The sequence below is a fragment of the Struthio camelus genome, chromosome 1, assembly GCF_040807025.1.
Source record: "Struthio camelus isolate bStrCam1 chromosome 1, bStrCam1.hap1, whole genome shotgun sequence".
In the NCBI taxonomy this organism is placed as follows: Eukaryota; Metazoa; Chordata; class Aves; order Struthioniformes; family Struthionidae; genus Struthio; species Struthio camelus.
In genome coordinates this window covers 39,936,883-39,954,793 of record NC_090942.1, presented here as the reverse complement: position 1 = coordinate 39,954,793, position 17,911 = coordinate 39,936,883, and the positions used below count along the sequence as shown (strand labels likewise).

Genomic DNA, 17,911 nt, shown 5'->3' with positions numbered 1-17,911 from the left:
AATTTCAGAAAGTTCTTTTCCTTACACAGCCCTTGGTAATATCCAACTGTTTCAACGTGAATAAATATTCAAATCATTTCTTGAGAAAGCATAATTTCCTCTGCGGGTAAAAATTACTTGATTTTTCTTGTAAAACTCTACATAGATCGACTGAATGCACAAAGCTGAAAGTTGTTCAGTCTCATTACTATTCTTGACTTTTTCTCCTCTGGAAAGATTAAAAAACATTATGAAGGATATTTCTGCAGAACATCAGCTCACTACAGATTTACAGAATTGTATTTTTCCTCTAATTTTAAGAGGTCGAGAGTGAAGGAGTAGAACAGAGCTGAAAAAAATTATCTAGTTTTTAGAAAATGACCTGCAACTTAGGTCACTATGTCTATCTGTATATTCACCAAACATGAACAGTGCATAATTTGCCAAACCAAACAAGCGAATAACGAAGTCTTTAATCTTCTAACCAAGTAAATCACTTTCACATCAGCCACTTAGAAATGCAAACGCTCTTCTACCATTCAGTCCACTTAACAGGCCAAAATTGAGAGTGCAGCAGTTCAGAATATTTTGCTTTGCTTCCCCCGCCTCAGGTACTGAACTCAGCCATCTCATCCATCTGCAACCTCAGTGCTACAGTTCTCTCTAATTCTGATGAGCGCATGGTTTTTGTAAACATGCCAAGATCTGAACTACAGATGTGAGTTTTCAACTCACAGCATTAGGAAAAACAAAAACTCGGTGCAATTCAGTCACTTTTTGGTTAGCATCCTCATCCTAATACAGGCTCACTTTGTATTTAGCAAAAAATACACTAAGTTGTTAGACTTCTTAGTGTGACTTCCAAAAAGAATCAGAATTATGGGAAATACAAGTATTTTTCATTTTCTTACACATCCCAAATTTGTTGTCAAAAGTGGCAGCAGCTGGGAAGGCAAAGGAATCAAAGTAGCATCTCCTATAAATCGCTCAATTAGAGGCAGAACTTGGCCACTAGACTGCTTTGCAGGCACCAAACAAATAGCACCCTCTTACTGGCGAGCTGGTCGAGAGTTACAGCACATAAATTCGTTGCACAGTGAAAGAGTTCAGAGATTTAGGGGACAAGGCACAAATTTACAAGCTATTAGTCATGTTGCTCATGGAACGTATTGCTTCATTTTGTCCTTTAGTATGTTTTTAATAGGCTAATTTGGAAACTTATACTGTTCTTACAAGATATTTTAAATTTCATTAAACTTTAATGTGGGATGTTCACTGCAAGGGTAGAGTGGCGGAACTATGAACTTCCTCAAAATTTGCTTTTGGTTGCATTTAAGCACACAGCATCTCTCAGAGGTCCCAGAAGAAAGTGGATAATTCATGCAGTTTGTAAAAGAATTTTCTTCATGCACAGTGGAATGTAATAAGGATGAAAGATATAAACAGTCTTCCTGAGCATTCTAGCAAATAATCTTTGTAAGGCTCGGAGAAAGAAAGTGATGTCTTCTGGAGGACTTTTTTTGAGATTACACTCAAAGGAAACATTCCTTTAGCAAGATTGCCTAGAGAATCAGGTGGGAATCACAGATCACTCTTCTATTCTTCATCCATACTGTGTGGATAACATTTCCAGACTATAGAGCTGGAACAAAGACGCAAACATTGTTTATATCATGGGAAGGTCAATAAAAGCCCACAAGGGAAAAGCCCACCACAGGTACCAGTTCTCTTTCATTTGCACACAAATTTGAGGCTGCTGAAACTAGTATGTATTAGGCATAAGACGTTTCATAGTCACACTAAGCAAGTTATGTTAGGTATAATTTAATATGCTTATTAATCAAGTAATGGAGTGATAATAAATCTTACTGTTTGAATCTCATGAAAAAAAACAAACATAAACACACTTAAAAAAAACTTCTGGCACAATCATGCTCACTGCTCCAGTATTTTATTTGTACCATGATCCTGAATCATTCTGGGTCTAGAAAAAGGACAACTGTTGATCACAATTACGATCTTTGGTGGCTCATACTGAAAGATTTTCCAGTAGCAGTAGCAACCACAGGTGGTTTCTGGGCAGATGAGATCCCTCATCTGTTGAATCTGAACATAGTCATGAGCAAGCATCAAGTTTTGCTATGCAGCAAAAATTACCCTCTAATGGAGTGATTTGGGAAATGACTACACAGTTAAGGATGAAGCAAACAAGTACAAAACAACTCCTTTATCAGAGAAGAACGTCAACACACAAATAGCAAACGTTTTGGGATCACTTTAGGAAGTACCTGTTTGCTATAAGAGCCTAAGCTACCTTGCTCCTTAGGGAAGACTGCAGAAGGAAGAGGCGAGTAGCTTGCCAGATATCTTCTGCAATTGCAGAGGCCAATCTTCCCAGCAAACAAATAGGGAACTTAAACTCTCTTCTCTGCTAAGGTTTGTCTCTATGTACAGGCAAGTGCTTTACTGATGCAACACTTGATTCATTTGTCTAAAGAAGAGTTAGAGGCTTTCATTTTTGAGTTTTCAGATAAAACAAATGATTCTTTTTTTTTGTCCGTGGCCTACATGAGTGATTGTATGTAGCAGGAGCAGTCAAAATAGTATTTAACATAACCTAAATGCTCAAAAACAACTCTCAGGCACAATGTTTATAGATTGTGAGGCAGGAGCTGAATATGGCTCAAACTAGAAAAGATTTCAAAGGCTTCTTAGAGGGCATATTCTTATTAAAAGGAAATAAACAGAAATAACCTTGTAACTACTGACAAAATTATCGCTTCTATTACAAACAAGTAATATCTGTTCTTTATGGAATTCACAGACATACTGTTGCCTGTCACAAAGTCTATATTCCCCATCACCACAGAAGGTGATAGAAAAAACCTTCCAAAATCATAGAAATATCCCAGCAACCAAGTAATACATTTGAAAGCTTGAGATGTAACTTGCACAATTATCATTTTGAACTTCCTTATCAATTTTTCCTCTCATTTATATTACAGTCATGTATCAGACTACATGAGAGCATTGAACAAAACAAAAACCTGCCAACAGTAAGAAAGTTACCACGTACAAGTTTTTCATTCTGCTGCATAGATACCTCTCCTCATTTTTCCTAAGTAGCAAGTTACAAACAGCAATGCACTGAAAAGTAACAAAGTCTTGAAAGCTGAATAAGAGGTAAACCAGAAATATTTACTTTACATGAAGCAGAAACTCTAAAATTTAAGTAGGTTCTTGGAAGGCAACCCAGCAATATTGCTTTATCAAAAGATGCATCTTCAGGGGAAGCGATACCAATTTTGCAAGTTTGACTCTAATGAAGTGCAAAGTTTACTTTTTAGCAAGCAGTGAGAACGCACACATTCCTATAGGAGAATTACTGTGCTCAAGTTCAGGCATGAACTACAGCTTCCAAGCATCAGCGCAACTCAAAAATCTCATACCATCACACACACACACCCCCCAAAAAAAAAACCCAGCACCTTTCAGAAATCAGGCATAGCTCCAAAGCTTCTGAAACTGTCTATTAAAAGGAAAGCACATCAGTTTAGTAGCTGAACAGTAAGTTTGCAGGATACTGGAAACACTTCCCACTTAAGTTATATAGACAGCATTTGTTTGAAACCAGTGGAACGTACACGGTTCAATACTTGAAGGGTGTTTCTCCTCCCCGCCATAAGTCGTTAGGAGCCCTCAGGAAGGATGGCACCAAAGTAACCATATGATTAAGAGTCCAATACTTCTTCAGTTGAAGAGAAGATAAGCAAAGCTGGAAGTTGAAAGGAAGTCAGCCACACAAGAATGATTTTTAATTATTAAAACAGAAACATTGCGAAAGAGTGAACTGCAAACTTGTTCTACGCCAGGAACATCTTTACTATCCTGAACCAAGTGACACAATTTAGTTCTTAAAGTCTTCAAGCAGCAGTACTGAACTGCCTCCAAGTTGTCAGGAGATAAATCCACATATGAAGGGAAAGAATTTCCTCAGAAAAAAATATATATATAAAAACTGAAAAATTAAAAATTAGTAACTTTAAAACCTTCAGAATAAAAGCCTCTTCAGTATTATCATGTCTCTTTGTCAAAATACCTCTGCAGTACTTTTTTTTTTCCCCTTTGTCTATTTTTAAGGAAGCAGCAGGGAAGAAGAGAAAATACTCAGGTTCTAGGATCACAGAAGTTCATAACGTGCTAATTACTTTTTCCTTTGTTCTGTAATTCCAATTTTACAAAAATTGGATCAAAGGCAGAACATAAAAGAAAGGAGTATTCTCTTTTGATTTTACTTGAGGAAAATATTTGCACTTTCAGATTTCACTTTCTTTTTATCAGTGCTGCATTTCATCTAACATCTGTATTCCACCCACTGTGTGGTTGTGGTTCTCAAACACACTTACTTCTTCCCTGGCTCAGGGTTACGTTCTAAAACACAGTACATAGCCTAAAATAATAGAAACTTTTGTTTCTTTCAGAGGATGAATGATTTTTTTTTTTTTTTTTTTTGGAATGCAGTCTTCTCCTCATCAAAGGTTATGTAGAAGCATTAAAGCTTCATGGCTGGAAAGACTTTAAGAAAGCCTAACTCCCTACCAAGGCAAAATGCCTGATCCTCACAAAAGCAGCTCCTGCTGAGAACATCCCCATTTCACCAACACTGCTCCTGGAAAATTAATCCACCTCCAATCAGAGTTGAAAACTCTGATTTCTCCTCCCTCCAAACTCAGATACAATGAAAAATATATAACTGATACTAATAAAAAGTTCACTTTTAGTGTAAAAGTCCCTTTGGGCTGTGACCCTATTACTGAGGGGCTCTTCTAGAGCACTGAGGCAACGCTCACAATCACAAAGCCTCCCTGTTCACATTTTAATAGTGCAACAAATAAAGCTCACCATGACCCACTGAGGAGGAAACAAGGACAAAAAGTAATGAAGAGACCAGTATCTATGATATTTCCACAATTAGTTTTAAAAAATAGTAACAAAGTACTTTTTATCTGAATCTTAAAGTAGGCAACAAGGAAATAACAAAATACAGGTTTTAGGCTTAACCTTTTGGTGTTCATATGGAACAGGTAAAGGCTAGCTTTCAGTCAGAATGATCAGGGGGTTTTTTGGTTTGTTTTTTTTTCCTTTTTAAACTCTTAAGGCCACAGGTTACTTTGCTTTCAAAGTTTTCCAAGGTAAGAGGATGGAAGGAAATACCACTACATATAAGAACGGGGGCAAAGTCACTACTAGAAATCAGCTCAACAGAGCAGGGTGAACTTGTTCCTAACATGACTGAGTTATATTAAGCCAAATACAATAGTCACATAAATGAACTTTTCATTCACAATTCTAATTTGACTTGATGTCAAAATTATCCTTTCATGCAAGAAAAGTGATGTTGCCTGCATTTGAACCAGATCAACTTCATACAAACAGGAGTTGTACTAGAACTCTTGCTTAGTTCATAAAAATACAATCTGAAATTAGTTCACCTGTTTTATTTTGTCAACTGCTATGCTAGATGTAACATTCTGAAGGAAAATTTGAGTTAATTTACATGATTAAAGTGCAACGTTAAGGTACCTGCAGTTTTCATTCCATAATTTTAGAAGAGACTTCCCTTGCAAAGATGGCACAGTTTTCACGCAAGATCACAGCATACTGGACAACTTTCCCTACTGAAGACATTCATTACTTTTGAAATATAAAAATAGTTAAAGGCAAGAATCTACACTGTGAGGAATGGCCAACCATTTTTACAATTAGGTGCAAGTTCACTAAATTGTCTCAGTTGCCTCTGTGCAAAATCAAGAGGAGCAAATTCTAATCATACTGGGAATCTTTAAACAAAACACAAATTCTGTAAGGATCTCTTAATGAGGGTAATTTCATATTTTAGTTTCAGATATTTACTGTTAAAAGAAGCTAACCGTATTCCTGACATCATCCATAAGAGAATTACGGAACATAATTGCACTAAAAATGCAAGTACACCAGATTTATCAGAATACTGGGATAGACAGGGGGGAACACAAACCCCCTCAAAACAAGCAACACAGTAAAGTCAGTGGAATTTCAGCTCCTAACCTAGTTAGATTCGGTAAATCCTAATAAATCATTTCAGTAATTGTGCTGCAGTTATGACCCTTGCAAGCCTGTCTTCCTGCCTTAAGACTGCTGAAATATCCAACAGCTACTTGGAGAGAATACTTTTGGGATGCGTTCAGTTTACATGGAAGACTTAATTTTTATGTTTCCACCTGCTTCACCAGTGGTCTAAGCAAAAACTACCCTCTCCTGCGAGAAAGCATGCACTATATAATATACATCTCAGCCTTCTCTTTTGTCCTTAAGCTTGCTCTCCTGCGAGGTATTATAGAACAAAACAAAAATTACTTGTACCCACAACATAGGTATTGTGTTAATTCACAAACACACGCAAGTCTCTCAACTATGCAAGTATCCTGTTTACCATCATTACCTACCCAATTTACATTTTAGCCTCACATTTCATGTTTATCATACCATTCTCACACCTAACTTTAGGTCTATAAAACATTCTAATGCTCTCTGAGAACTTAACACAAAAGTATCAAGATTAGTTTGACAACTAATTAGCACAGCAGATTCTTAATTAGGAGGTTTGTATATTGCTGTAATTGAAGTAGATGAGTTCTACAGCAGGGAAAAATGCACCTAATTCACAGTGATTTTCTCACCATATGGTTTCTCTCTAGAGTCACCCATACTTTTCCATGACATTTAAATATATTGGTACAGTTAATCTCATTTATTTCTGCTACTAGAAGACAACTGTTACATTAGTTTGAAAACTTTGTAGACAGACAAAGCTACAATTTCAAAAGTTTCTACAGCATTAAAATTGGTAATATGGAATGAGATCATAAACATCTTAGTTCAGGTCCTTTTATTAAAGTAAAACGCACCAATGCCTCTCCTGCTTTCCCCAAGCTGCAAGTGTGTAAGACGAAGAATTTGCCCCTAAAAATCCCAGTGCTTACGGAAAACTATCTCAGAGGTCAAAAAAACACATGTTTTTGTTTAATCCTGTAGCAGCATATGCCACATATTTGTGTAACAGGTTTCCAAAATATCAGACTACCTAATAAAATATCAGTTAACTAGGGAAAAAAAAAATAATATCTGATACAAAAAAAAAAAAAAAGGCCAAGACAACTATGCAACTGTGTTAACCAAGCAATGACAAGCCTTAATTTGAGGCAGTGGTTCCCAACCTTCTGCTATTAAGGGACAGTGAGGCACTTGCCAGCTATCACATTTTGTTCCACATTCAGCATACCCAGCATATTTACAGTAGACTTTGTCTTGTAGTATTTGTTAGCTGTCTAACATTTCTCCTTCTTTGCAGTCTTAACAACCATTCCCTGTTCTCTCTCTCACCAAAAGGTCATAAGACACTTGCAGCACTGCAACTTACTGGTGGTTCCCTGTGCTAGAAAACACTTTGATAAGCACAGAATGATGGTCTAACAATACTTGTCTAGGTAACACTGCATATTAGTGCCTTATAGAAAGCTGCAGGATGAGGAGCAGGAGGTAGAAGCCACTTGAAACCTTTTAATACTTTTAACAAAAGCAGAGTTAACCCACAGTTCAGCAGCCATCCAGCAGCTATTGTTCTTCTCTGCTTATTTTACCTCCATCCCATCCTATTTTCCTCCGATCTTCTGGTTTGTCCACCTCAATTCCAAAGGATCCAGCCTGCGAGTTTGAAATACCTTGATACTGCAGGGGCTGTTTCTATTTACTATAAGTACATCTGCAGACCACAGCACTGGCATTCAAAAAAGCCAAGTTAAAACAGCCAACCTCCATTCATTCCTTTCTGTATGAATGTTCTGTATGTCAAAATACCTGAAAACTGCACTGATACAGCAGCACTTATTTTAACTTGCATTACAAATAAACTGCACATGCTGTTTTACAGACAATATATATTTGTAAACTTGCTCATGCAAAATTAGTGTGCACAACAGGGATGTTTGTTTTCTAATCCCCACACTTTTAAAAAGGACATTTATGTCTGCTTTTTTGAACTGTGCCCAAACCCTCTCTTTAATATAAGAAATCTTGCACAGAATTTGTCTGCCAGTCAAATCAATTTATGAAGCTGAAATAAAAAAGAAAAAAGTTATACAAAAACATTGTGCACCTGGAGGGTTGATTCCCACCCACCCCTCCTCCTTTTTGCTTTACAAGTAGAAAGAGTGAATAAAAGAAAAAAAAAAATCATGGTCACAAAATTTTAACATTTTAATCCTAAACATTACAGGGCAAATGGATGTTGGAACCTATTTCCACACACCATGAATCAACTTTTTATTCCCAAATGTGGCCAAATCCACTAAAACAAGAGTGGTTAACAAACTCTGGATTATGCAAATACATTTCTGGAATAAATGCTAGAAAAGCAACAATGGGAAAAGCCAACTGTCTCCGTAAAGGTAAATAAAGTGGAACAATGTGTAGATTAGATACTTTTCTGTTTCTTACTCATAACCTGTCAATTCAGTGCATCATATGGTTCAACATAATGGTCCCCATTTTAGACAAACATTTAACTAGTGTCCATTGATTCCAAGTTAGTGGATGATGAATCTTTTTGGATACTTTCAAAGATGGCTGCCAGCTCAGGGTTAGAGCTTATTTGTGACTGAAATTCACTCATTAATGGACTCTTCTCTGCTTCTGGAATGGTTAGAAGCGCTGCTACTGCCCTCATAGCAGATCTTTTCAGTTCATCTTGCTTTTCAAACTCCTGTTTCACTGAATTTGCCTTTACCTAGGGGGAAAAATTAAAATATGTATGAAACTTTTCCTCAACCCTTTCTCTACGCTCATCTTAAAAATACACATATATACCTTAAAGACCTGTTTCGTTCCATACGACCACTTTGGACAGCTTTCAAAATGGCTTATGCGCTAAATCTAAGCGGCATTAAACGGGGGGAAAATAATATTAACAGCAACTAATCAATCTACCTAGAAGACTTACCACCACCAGTATACAAACTGACTGAAACTTGAAAATTGCAAGTTAAGCAGAAAAAGATGAGCTATCAAGTCAACTATCAAATCAAAACAATTATAGCAGCCAAATTCCAACTAATAAGGTCAGTATAAACATTACAATGTTATCACAATAGTTCTAGGATTCCAGAGTACAAAAATTTCAGCAAAAATGTTTACCTTTATTAGAATAACTGGTTAACCTTTTGTTCTAAGTCTGAGATATTTCAATGATACAAATATAATTTATCATTAAAAGCAGTCCAACTTCTTAATCTCAAATGTAACTGAGATAACAGTAATGGAAAAGAAAGGTAAAGCAGGCATTAAATCACTATCAGAATGTAGATGTATCCAGACATGAGTAGTAAGGGAGTAGGGGGTGGAATGAGAAACAACTGTGTCCCAATAATCTTTTAATCATTCACATGAAGGGGGAAGGGGAAAAGAAAGCACTGATTGACATTGCACACATCCTTCAGCAATCAAATGCTTGTCTGCAATAACATTGTCATCAAAAGTCAAAAAGAAAGTGAGTATTCCATTTTTAATGTTCATAACAAAATCTAAGACTTACAAGCTGCCCAAGTGGCAGTTAGATTTATAAGGAACTAAAGAAATACCAACCAAAAAGATTAGATAATTTAAAAACCTAATAAATGTACACTTTTTTCTATGTGTAACTTATTTAAAATATTTAATACATGTGTAAGGCTCCAAATATTTACATTATACTGCCTATTGCAGCTTATAAACCATTGTTCAGGAAACAGCAGTGATACAGCTAGGTCCTCAGCAGTATACTTCATATACAAGTTCATTTATACTTCTATGAAATAACAATACAAAACAATTCATGAATAGAAGTTTTAAATTTAAAGTAATACCTTCGTTGTACATGTAGCACGCAAAGGTTCAACAAGTCTATCCAACCTCTGTAGCACTGCACTTGGACAAAGGGTGGACAGTCTCACCAGCATTAAAAAGGTTAGCATCTAGTTTGAGAGAAAAACAGTTCAAGAATCAGTTAAGCTCAACACTGGCAGATATTCCCTAGAATACTACGCAACCTTTTTAATAGTAACGTTTTAAGAAAAATGACAAATACACTGAAATATTTAAGCATATGAAATACTCTTACCATTTCAATCTATTCAATATTTAAAATATTTTCACTTATTTACTGCTTAGAGAGAGAAAAGTGACACCTAACCTTAATGTCATAGTGATCCTTCAAGCCATCTTCAACATGGTTTAAGAATTCAAAAATATCTAGTCTATCCAAACAGCTATCCAAAAGGGTATACATGCACTCAAAAGCTGCTTTTCTTATGTCCAACCCGTCATCAACTGTATGCTTAAATGGTCCCATTTCCACCTGTCAGCAAATAAAAACAAAGTTAAAAAACAGTATAGTCAGAAAAACTGGGAGCCTATTTACATATTTTTAACCTTGTTTTTCTCAGTTAACATACCTCTCTGATTAGCTCCTTTCTGACTTTTGTTTCATTGTAAAGGTGAGGAAGCACAGTATCTAACAGGTCCCTTATTAAGGATGGTTTATTGTGTGCAGCCGAGTTAAATGTCACTAGGGCTACCCTCCTGACGTTGAGATCTGGGTCTTCCAGTGTTTTCAGAAAATCACCTGCAATCGCGTACAGAAATAAATCAACCAATGAGGATTTTTCTTCCTACTTTAAAAATATTCTTGCTTAGTTTTAACCTTTCAACAAGGTGTTTTTAACGCAAGAGTTACTTTAACGCAACAGAGACTAATACCTGCTATTTTAGCAAGACTACACAAATATATGTATTTACATTCCTACAAAAAATACTAATATATTTGAGTTATATAATATTTCACGTAACAAAAAAGAAATAGAAAAGCAGCTTCAAAGTAAATGGCTCTCACTTAACGCTATTTCAACCAAATGCTTGTCTATTCGGTTTTTAAGGTATAGTCCATAAATTAGTGAAAATTATATTTAACAGCTACGAAACAATAGCTTTCTTCTTCTCCATTAAAGTCTCTCAGAAAATGCTTTAGAAAAGCAACGTCAAATTCTGCAGTTTAAGAATTAAAGAACCTCTCTCAAGGAAACTATCAATATTGCTTTTTAACTCCTAAATTGGCGTATATTAAAGAGTTCCTAAATTGCCAGAAGATAAGCCCACTCAATATACATTAACATAGGAACACCTCTATCATTCCACACTCAGCACACTTTTCAGATCCCTTAGAGTTCTGCAACACTGCTTTGGTAAAACAAACGCCTGCAGGAATATATTGTATTTTTGCCCATGTCTGTGATGTTTTACTAGCAACTTCTGCGATGACAAAAAATTTAAAAAGGAGAAAAACAGCGTTTAAACATCAAAATGACTATTATATACACAAAGGTACTAGGTAACAAAACTAAAGATGACTGAGTTTTTTGAACTAGTAAATGCTAATAGTTTTTTTGATTGGAAAGCCAAAGAATTTGCCCAGAAACCAAAGGGGTAAGCCAGCTACAGTGCAGGGGGGGGGGGGGGGGGGGGCCAGGTGAAAAAACTCAGATACATCCAATTCTTTAAATTGTTAAAAATATTTCAGCTCAGTGATGAAAAGTAACATACAGGAACTGGCATCATTCTTCAATAAATAGAAACCTTGCTCTCTACAATACTGTATGTTTTAAAAGATTGATCTTTCCCCGCATTAAACTGAGTGTGGTATACACAATTTTACAGATGTTTAAACCCGTAATCAATCCACTATAAAACATTCACCATAGCATATTAGACAAATCTACAATACAGTTATGTCATACAAATGAGAACATATGCACGGATCAAAAAGCCACAGCATTACAACTCTTTGTCGCATTAGCGCTCTACTGAAAGCTCTGATCGCCTTATCCGTATACAAAAAAAAATATGCTTCCAATAACTTTCAAATCACAAAGCATTACAGAATCACAAATATCTAAGTTTACTATTCGTCACTTGGCAACACTCAGAATTCACATACGCTTATGTATTTTGAGTGACCGAATGTCACAAATATTCCCAAGTCCACCGCAGTGGGTGAAGAGACGGTACTCCTTACACCAAACTGATACAGGGTGGGAGAGAGGGAAGGAGAGAGGAAGAAAAACAGCCTTTGGGAACCTTCTACTGTCATAGCTTCACTACGCACTACTTTTAAATTCCGAGTAGTAAAAATATGTGATAAATAAGCTGGAGTTTCAATAGAGATAACTGGCTATTATCCTAAATGAGGAATCATTTTGTAACTGTTCCCACCAATAGCTATCACTAATAGCTATCTAATTCTTCTGAAAAAGCAATGAACAGATTTTAATTGTAATTCTATTGCTTGAAAATTTAGAAGCTGTCACTAAAAAAAAAAAGAACTTACCTATGCAGTTCTTCAACAGTGGGTCTATGGGTTGTGGATGGTCAGAAATAGTGAATTTAACAGCCGTAACCACTGAACTTCGAGCATATGACGATCCTAATTTGAAATATAATTAGGGATAGCATTTAATATTAAAATAGAACAACAGAGAACTTAAACCATATACAATTTTCTTTAAAAAATCTGATATTCTTTAGGATTCTTAAGAGTCAGTTAATTATTACTAGTACTATAATATGTTTCTTCCACACACGTACCAGTGTTACATTTTAAACAGAAAAAAAAACATTTAAAATAAACATTTGTCTTCTAGAGAAAACACAAGCAATGAATCTATTAGAACGGATTTTTTAAGTCATCAAGAACAGGTCTACAGATTCCACTCTTATAGCAGAAGTAGATGAAGAAAATATTTATGTCAATACAGGTCATGATATGAAACTGATTCACAAATTATGCACAATGATCCTTCAACCTTCCTAATCCTTATATACTTGAGAATTTCAATCTGAAAATTGGAAGCGGTGCAATTTATTCCAACATGTCAATATGTTGCAATTGCTCTGTCAAGTAGTGCTGTCCCCTTGTCCCTCATGTTGCCCCTCTGAATTTTACAAATCTTTGTTAAATAGAACATAAGTTGAAATACCATCATCTCAAAGCAAAATATAAAAGCAATTCATGTTACATAACGCTAACTTCCTCAAGGAAAAAGGGAAGTGCAATGGCTAGAAAGCACATCCAGTGAAAACCAGGTGGAAGAACTCAAATTTTACACTTACCTAATTAAGCTTCACATTGTTTTTGAGGGAAAAAAAAAAACCCTTCATTTCTGAAGTATCACAAAATTTATAAAACCAGACAAATTTATTAATAGGGAACACAACTATCTGCTACAATATATACATCAGTTACCACTCACCTGATGCCAAGTATCCCTTGAGTCGCGGAAGCAGAGTCTCCGGATCTATTAAAGTAAGCTTGCCCAAACATTCAGCAACAACATTCCTTGTACCCTCTTCTGCACATTCACAGTGTTTCAGAAGTAAGGCCCAGATGTTCTCAACATATGGTTTGAGACCAACCACTGATGCAGAGCTAATTATTTCTTTCAAGGAATGAAGAAGAAGGTATTGCCTCTTAGGTTGACTGGTTATTTCTTGTAAGACAAACGGCAGATATTCAGGAAGATTGCCAACACTAATACTGCCTAATGCATAAGATGCTGCCGACTTGACTTCTTCACTAGGAGAGGAGAATGCTTCTAATATTACAGATTTCAGCTCAATTTGTCCACTTAAGTCAATGTGATGCCCAACTTCCCCAAGAGAAAGCAAAGCCAAAAGCCGAATGGAATCCGTGGACCTGGAGTTCTTGACATCTTGAATGAACTGACCTACAACAGCTGGTCCTTCCTTAGGGCAAGCTCGAGTAAGGGCAGCTACACATTTGGCAATAGAATAGTAAGACTGCTTGTGAGTAAGTGCTGTGCTCTGCGAGTACACTGGACCCGTTAACATGCGTAGTAAATCCATATAGCCTAAGTTATTTGTCCCAGTCACAACCAAAGCTTGGAAAAATTCTAGCATGGCACTAAGTGCTCCACCCTGGAGTAGAGGCGATCTCACCAGCCCAATAAGTTCGTTGAGAATGGACCCACTGATCTTCGAGAGGGAGGATGGATATACTTTAGCCAGTGTTGTAAGAAAACTGATGGCCATCTGTGATACATGCATATCACTTTCACTAATGAGAGGTGGAAGCTCATCCAGGACAGCATCAATCATGGCAGCTGTCAAGCTGTCACTGTAATTTTTAATTAAAATATCTAGAGCAGAAAGAGTGCCCAGTTTCAAAGCTCGCTGGTTTTTTCTCAAAAAAGAGGCAAGAATAGGAACTCCTTCCCCAAGGATTGGTCTTAAATCTATCTTCAAAGGAGAACCAGCAATCAGTGTCATGGCCTTCACTGTAGTTAACCGAGTGATCTCATTCTTCAGTCTCTCTAGGAAGATCTGAAGTGTACTGGGCAAGTCTGTGCCGAGGCTGTCACCAAGGCTACAAATGATTTGACCCATGCAAGATATTGCCCTCTCTTTTACCTCCTGATCAATGTCAGCAGCCTTTAATCTCTTGATTGTACAAGTAAATAAATCTTTGATGTAAGGAGTAGCATCAAAGGAAGAAGGCTGGTCTAAAGGACGAATGACCTTCACAAGTTGTTGTGTAACCAAAAGAGCCTCTGATGTTATCTTGTAAAAGGGGTCACCAACACAAGCTACTACTGGAGGTACCAATGCTTGAACATGAGGATGAAAGACTTGGGGAGAATGATTACAGAGGATCACATACAAACAGGACAAAGCATCTATCTTCAGATTAGAAGAACTTGATTTGTCATTAAGTGAAAAAATTATTCCTGTAAGAGAAAAGAAAAAATTTATTTTTAGACTGTATTTATTCTCTTAGAACACTTTAAAATTTATGAAGGATGGCAGCTATACTGATGTTTTCTGCTCGCAGCCTTTCCCAAATGCCTCCCAGCCCCCTTTCCGCTATTTTATTCAAACAGTTAGTCTTCAAAGCTCCTCTACACAGAGGAGCCACAGAATGGACCAAATGATGGTTTGTGATGCCTTTTCCTAACTATAAAGGAATTCTGAAGTCTGATCTTGTCAAAATTTACTTTTCCTTGTTACTTCAATATTCAGTATTTTAGGTCCCAAAAGGTAAAGCACGGGCAATATTTTGCTTAGCTGAGAAAAAAAACAAAGGCAGAGTTTGATACTGCAATTAGAGGTAAATCAGCTTTTTTTAAGCTCAGAAGGAAAAAAACAATCTTACAAACAATCTTACTTGTTTTCAAGATTAATGGAAACATGCCATTTAAATATTTATATGGATTCACACAGTGGCTGATTATTTTGCCAGTTTCTTTAAATAGAAGCAATACTTCAAAGCTGTTATAAAGAACATAGTCAAGATTAAAGGTTTAGAAACTTCACATCCAAGTTACTTTTTAAGTTAACAGTATGCTTACCATACCTGGTACAAGTACAGGAATATGTTGTGTTAGGGCTCCAGGTAACACGTTTACTAGCTCAGTCAGCATGTTAAAGCAACACTGTCGAGTCTTCACACTTTTCTCCTTCATCTGTTTGTGCAAGGCTTTAACTATGTTGGGAACCTGTAATCATCACATTTCTGTTAATTGGTTCAATAGCTGACATTTCTTTCATCATAGATCATGGGGGGAGGGGGACACATACACCTCTATTTCCAATTTCTCTGCAGAACCAAAGAAGTTTGCATAAACATTGTGAAATGAAGCTTCAAATCAGTTACTATCTCAAAAAGCATTACAGTAATTTAATTTTAAAAGATGCGCTAAAAAAGCAAAATTAGATTTGCATCTATAAAACAATTGTACAGAGGAACATTTGAAAAGTCACCGTAATAATTTGCTCAGGAAAGGAGAAATTTTTTTTCAGCACTATCCCTCTTTTCTTTCTTTAAATACAACACATTGTAACAAATCAGGTTTTACCTTGATCATTAGATTTTATTTCTATATTACTGAAAGCAAAAAATAGTAAGTTTACTCTGATAACCTGGCTAAACTATGACATATAAGTTTTAGAGGTGAAAATAAACAACTAAGGTCAGGGCACAGTTTCAGTGCGTCTTCCAAACATATGAAATCTTGACAAATAACCTGACTCTGAAGCATCGTCAAAGGTGTCTCTCCTTGCTCCATTGCATCAGGATCACAAAGCCAACTCTGCACAGGTCGAGTTTGTTTTAAAAGAGAAAGATATGCATGAAAAACATCTGCTTTTACATTCTCTTCACGCTCTTTGAATCTGGCTATTAATGCAGGAGATACAGTTTTGTAGAATTCTGGAAGCATTTCATGTCGCGTGCTAACCACAGCATCCAGACATTTAGCAGCTGCACGCCTCACTTTCCAGCTCATATCATCATCATCACTATATTCATCATCGCTCCCTAGAAAAAATAAATTATGCATATGTTCAAGTCTAGACAATCAAAGCATCAAGTTTTATTTTAAACAATTAATAAAAATACACTTAGGTTCTTTGTGTAAGGCATACGCTTCTCTACCTATTTCTTTCGTTAAGTGTGTTAAAAAAACACACCTAAAAAGCCTTGTAAACTGCCTAAATTTTAAGACCAATTTTCTCTGCTAATTTTCCTCACACTAGTCCTACACATCTATTAATTTAAACTGCAAAAGGGATAGAGTGTTTCCCCACCATATTTACAGCCTGACTACTGATTTAAAGCATATTCCTCTTTATTTACCATATAAGCAACAAGGTAACAATAATTACTAGTTGATCAAGATTCAACAAATTGTTTGTTTCTTTCTAGGAAGAAATCAAATCATACCATTATGCCCCCACCAAATAACAGCGAGTATACAGTAAGCAATGCAAACTTTTACTTTTTATAAGCTAAAGCAATAGTATATGGCTCACTGATTCTCAAAGTAACGAGAACATTGTTCTGGGTCCAGATTGCTTGTGTGTCCACGTTTTTATAAAACATTTTTCTCCCACAGGAAAACATTAAGAGTGTTTTGTAATTCTAAATCGTTTCCAATTTTAAGCATCGGGCAACGATATTTTCCGGTGAAAAGCAGCAAAGAGCTCTTTCCCATGCTGAATATGTAGCTTCCATTCATGAACTGAATTTCTTCTCACTCAGTTATACCACCCTACGTGCTTCTGCCTTTTTACATCTAATTTTTTCCATCTTTCAATGTTAAATATTTATCTTGTACTTTATATTCACCCTTGGAATTCCTCACCGCAGATACATGCTGAAAACTAGACCACCATGCTGTACTCTTATTCTGAGAGGCGAGTTCATAAGGTATGTTTAAAAGCAGTACAAGAATTGAACATACAAGCATACAAGTCATTCAAACGCTAGCACTCAGTAGCGACACCAGCCATTTCAATTTCCTTAAATCGGTGCAGGTTAAAAATCACAAGCTCTTCCTCTCCTCAAAACCAAAAAAGAATATACCTTGATCATCATCATCACCACCATCAGCATCCATAGCATTTTCATCTTCATCTTCATCATCATAATTATAGTTAGGATCATAGGTAAGATATTTTAGACAAATGTTTATAATAGTAGATACATGAGGATAAACTTCTTTAGGACACCTGCATAGTACAAAAATAAGTAATTTCCAGATTACCTTAAAGAATTAAGGAAGTCTTTTAGGCAGAAATACATGTCACTTACTGTACTTTTGGACTTTAGCCAAGTGAAGTACTGTCAATGCATCCATTACTATGAATTTTGGGAGTTTTGTTTGGTTAGTTTCTTTTAGAATTCAATTCCAACAGAAATTCAGTTCGCTCTCAAACTTAGAATACAAATACGTTAGATCACAATGAATACAGATAAATATATTAGAAATGAGGACTGGAAAAAAAACAT

At 36.1% G+C, this 17,911-nt stretch overlaps 1 protein-coding gene across 1 annotated transcript in view; it reads right to left on the bottom strand.

Annotated features, from left to right (window-relative positions):
- Positions 1-8,250: 8,250 nt before the first annotated feature.
- Positions 8,251-17,911, bottom strand: part of CAND1 (cullin associated and neddylation dissociated 1) — a 28,885-nt gene continuing 19,224 nt past the window's right edge. Inside the window, exons 7-15 of the mRNA XM_068935004.1 lie at positions 17,486-17,631; positions 16,146-16,438; positions 15,476-15,617; positions 13,356-14,849; positions 12,434-12,529; positions 10,506-10,675; positions 10,244-10,408; positions 9,918-10,025; positions 8,251-8,803 (exon numbers count right to left, since the gene is read on the bottom strand). Coding sequence (XP_068791105.1) covers positions 8,579-8,803; positions 9,918-10,025; positions 10,244-10,408; positions 10,506-10,675; positions 12,434-12,529; positions 13,356-14,849; positions 15,476-15,617; positions 16,146-16,438; positions 17,486-17,631 — 2,839 coding nt within the window. The 3' untranslated portion in view covers positions 8,251-8,578. The remainder of the gene's footprint in view (positions 8,804-9,917; positions 10,026-10,243; positions 10,409-10,505; positions 10,676-12,433; positions 12,530-13,355; positions 14,850-15,475; positions 15,618-16,145; positions 16,439-17,485; positions 17,632-17,911) is intronic.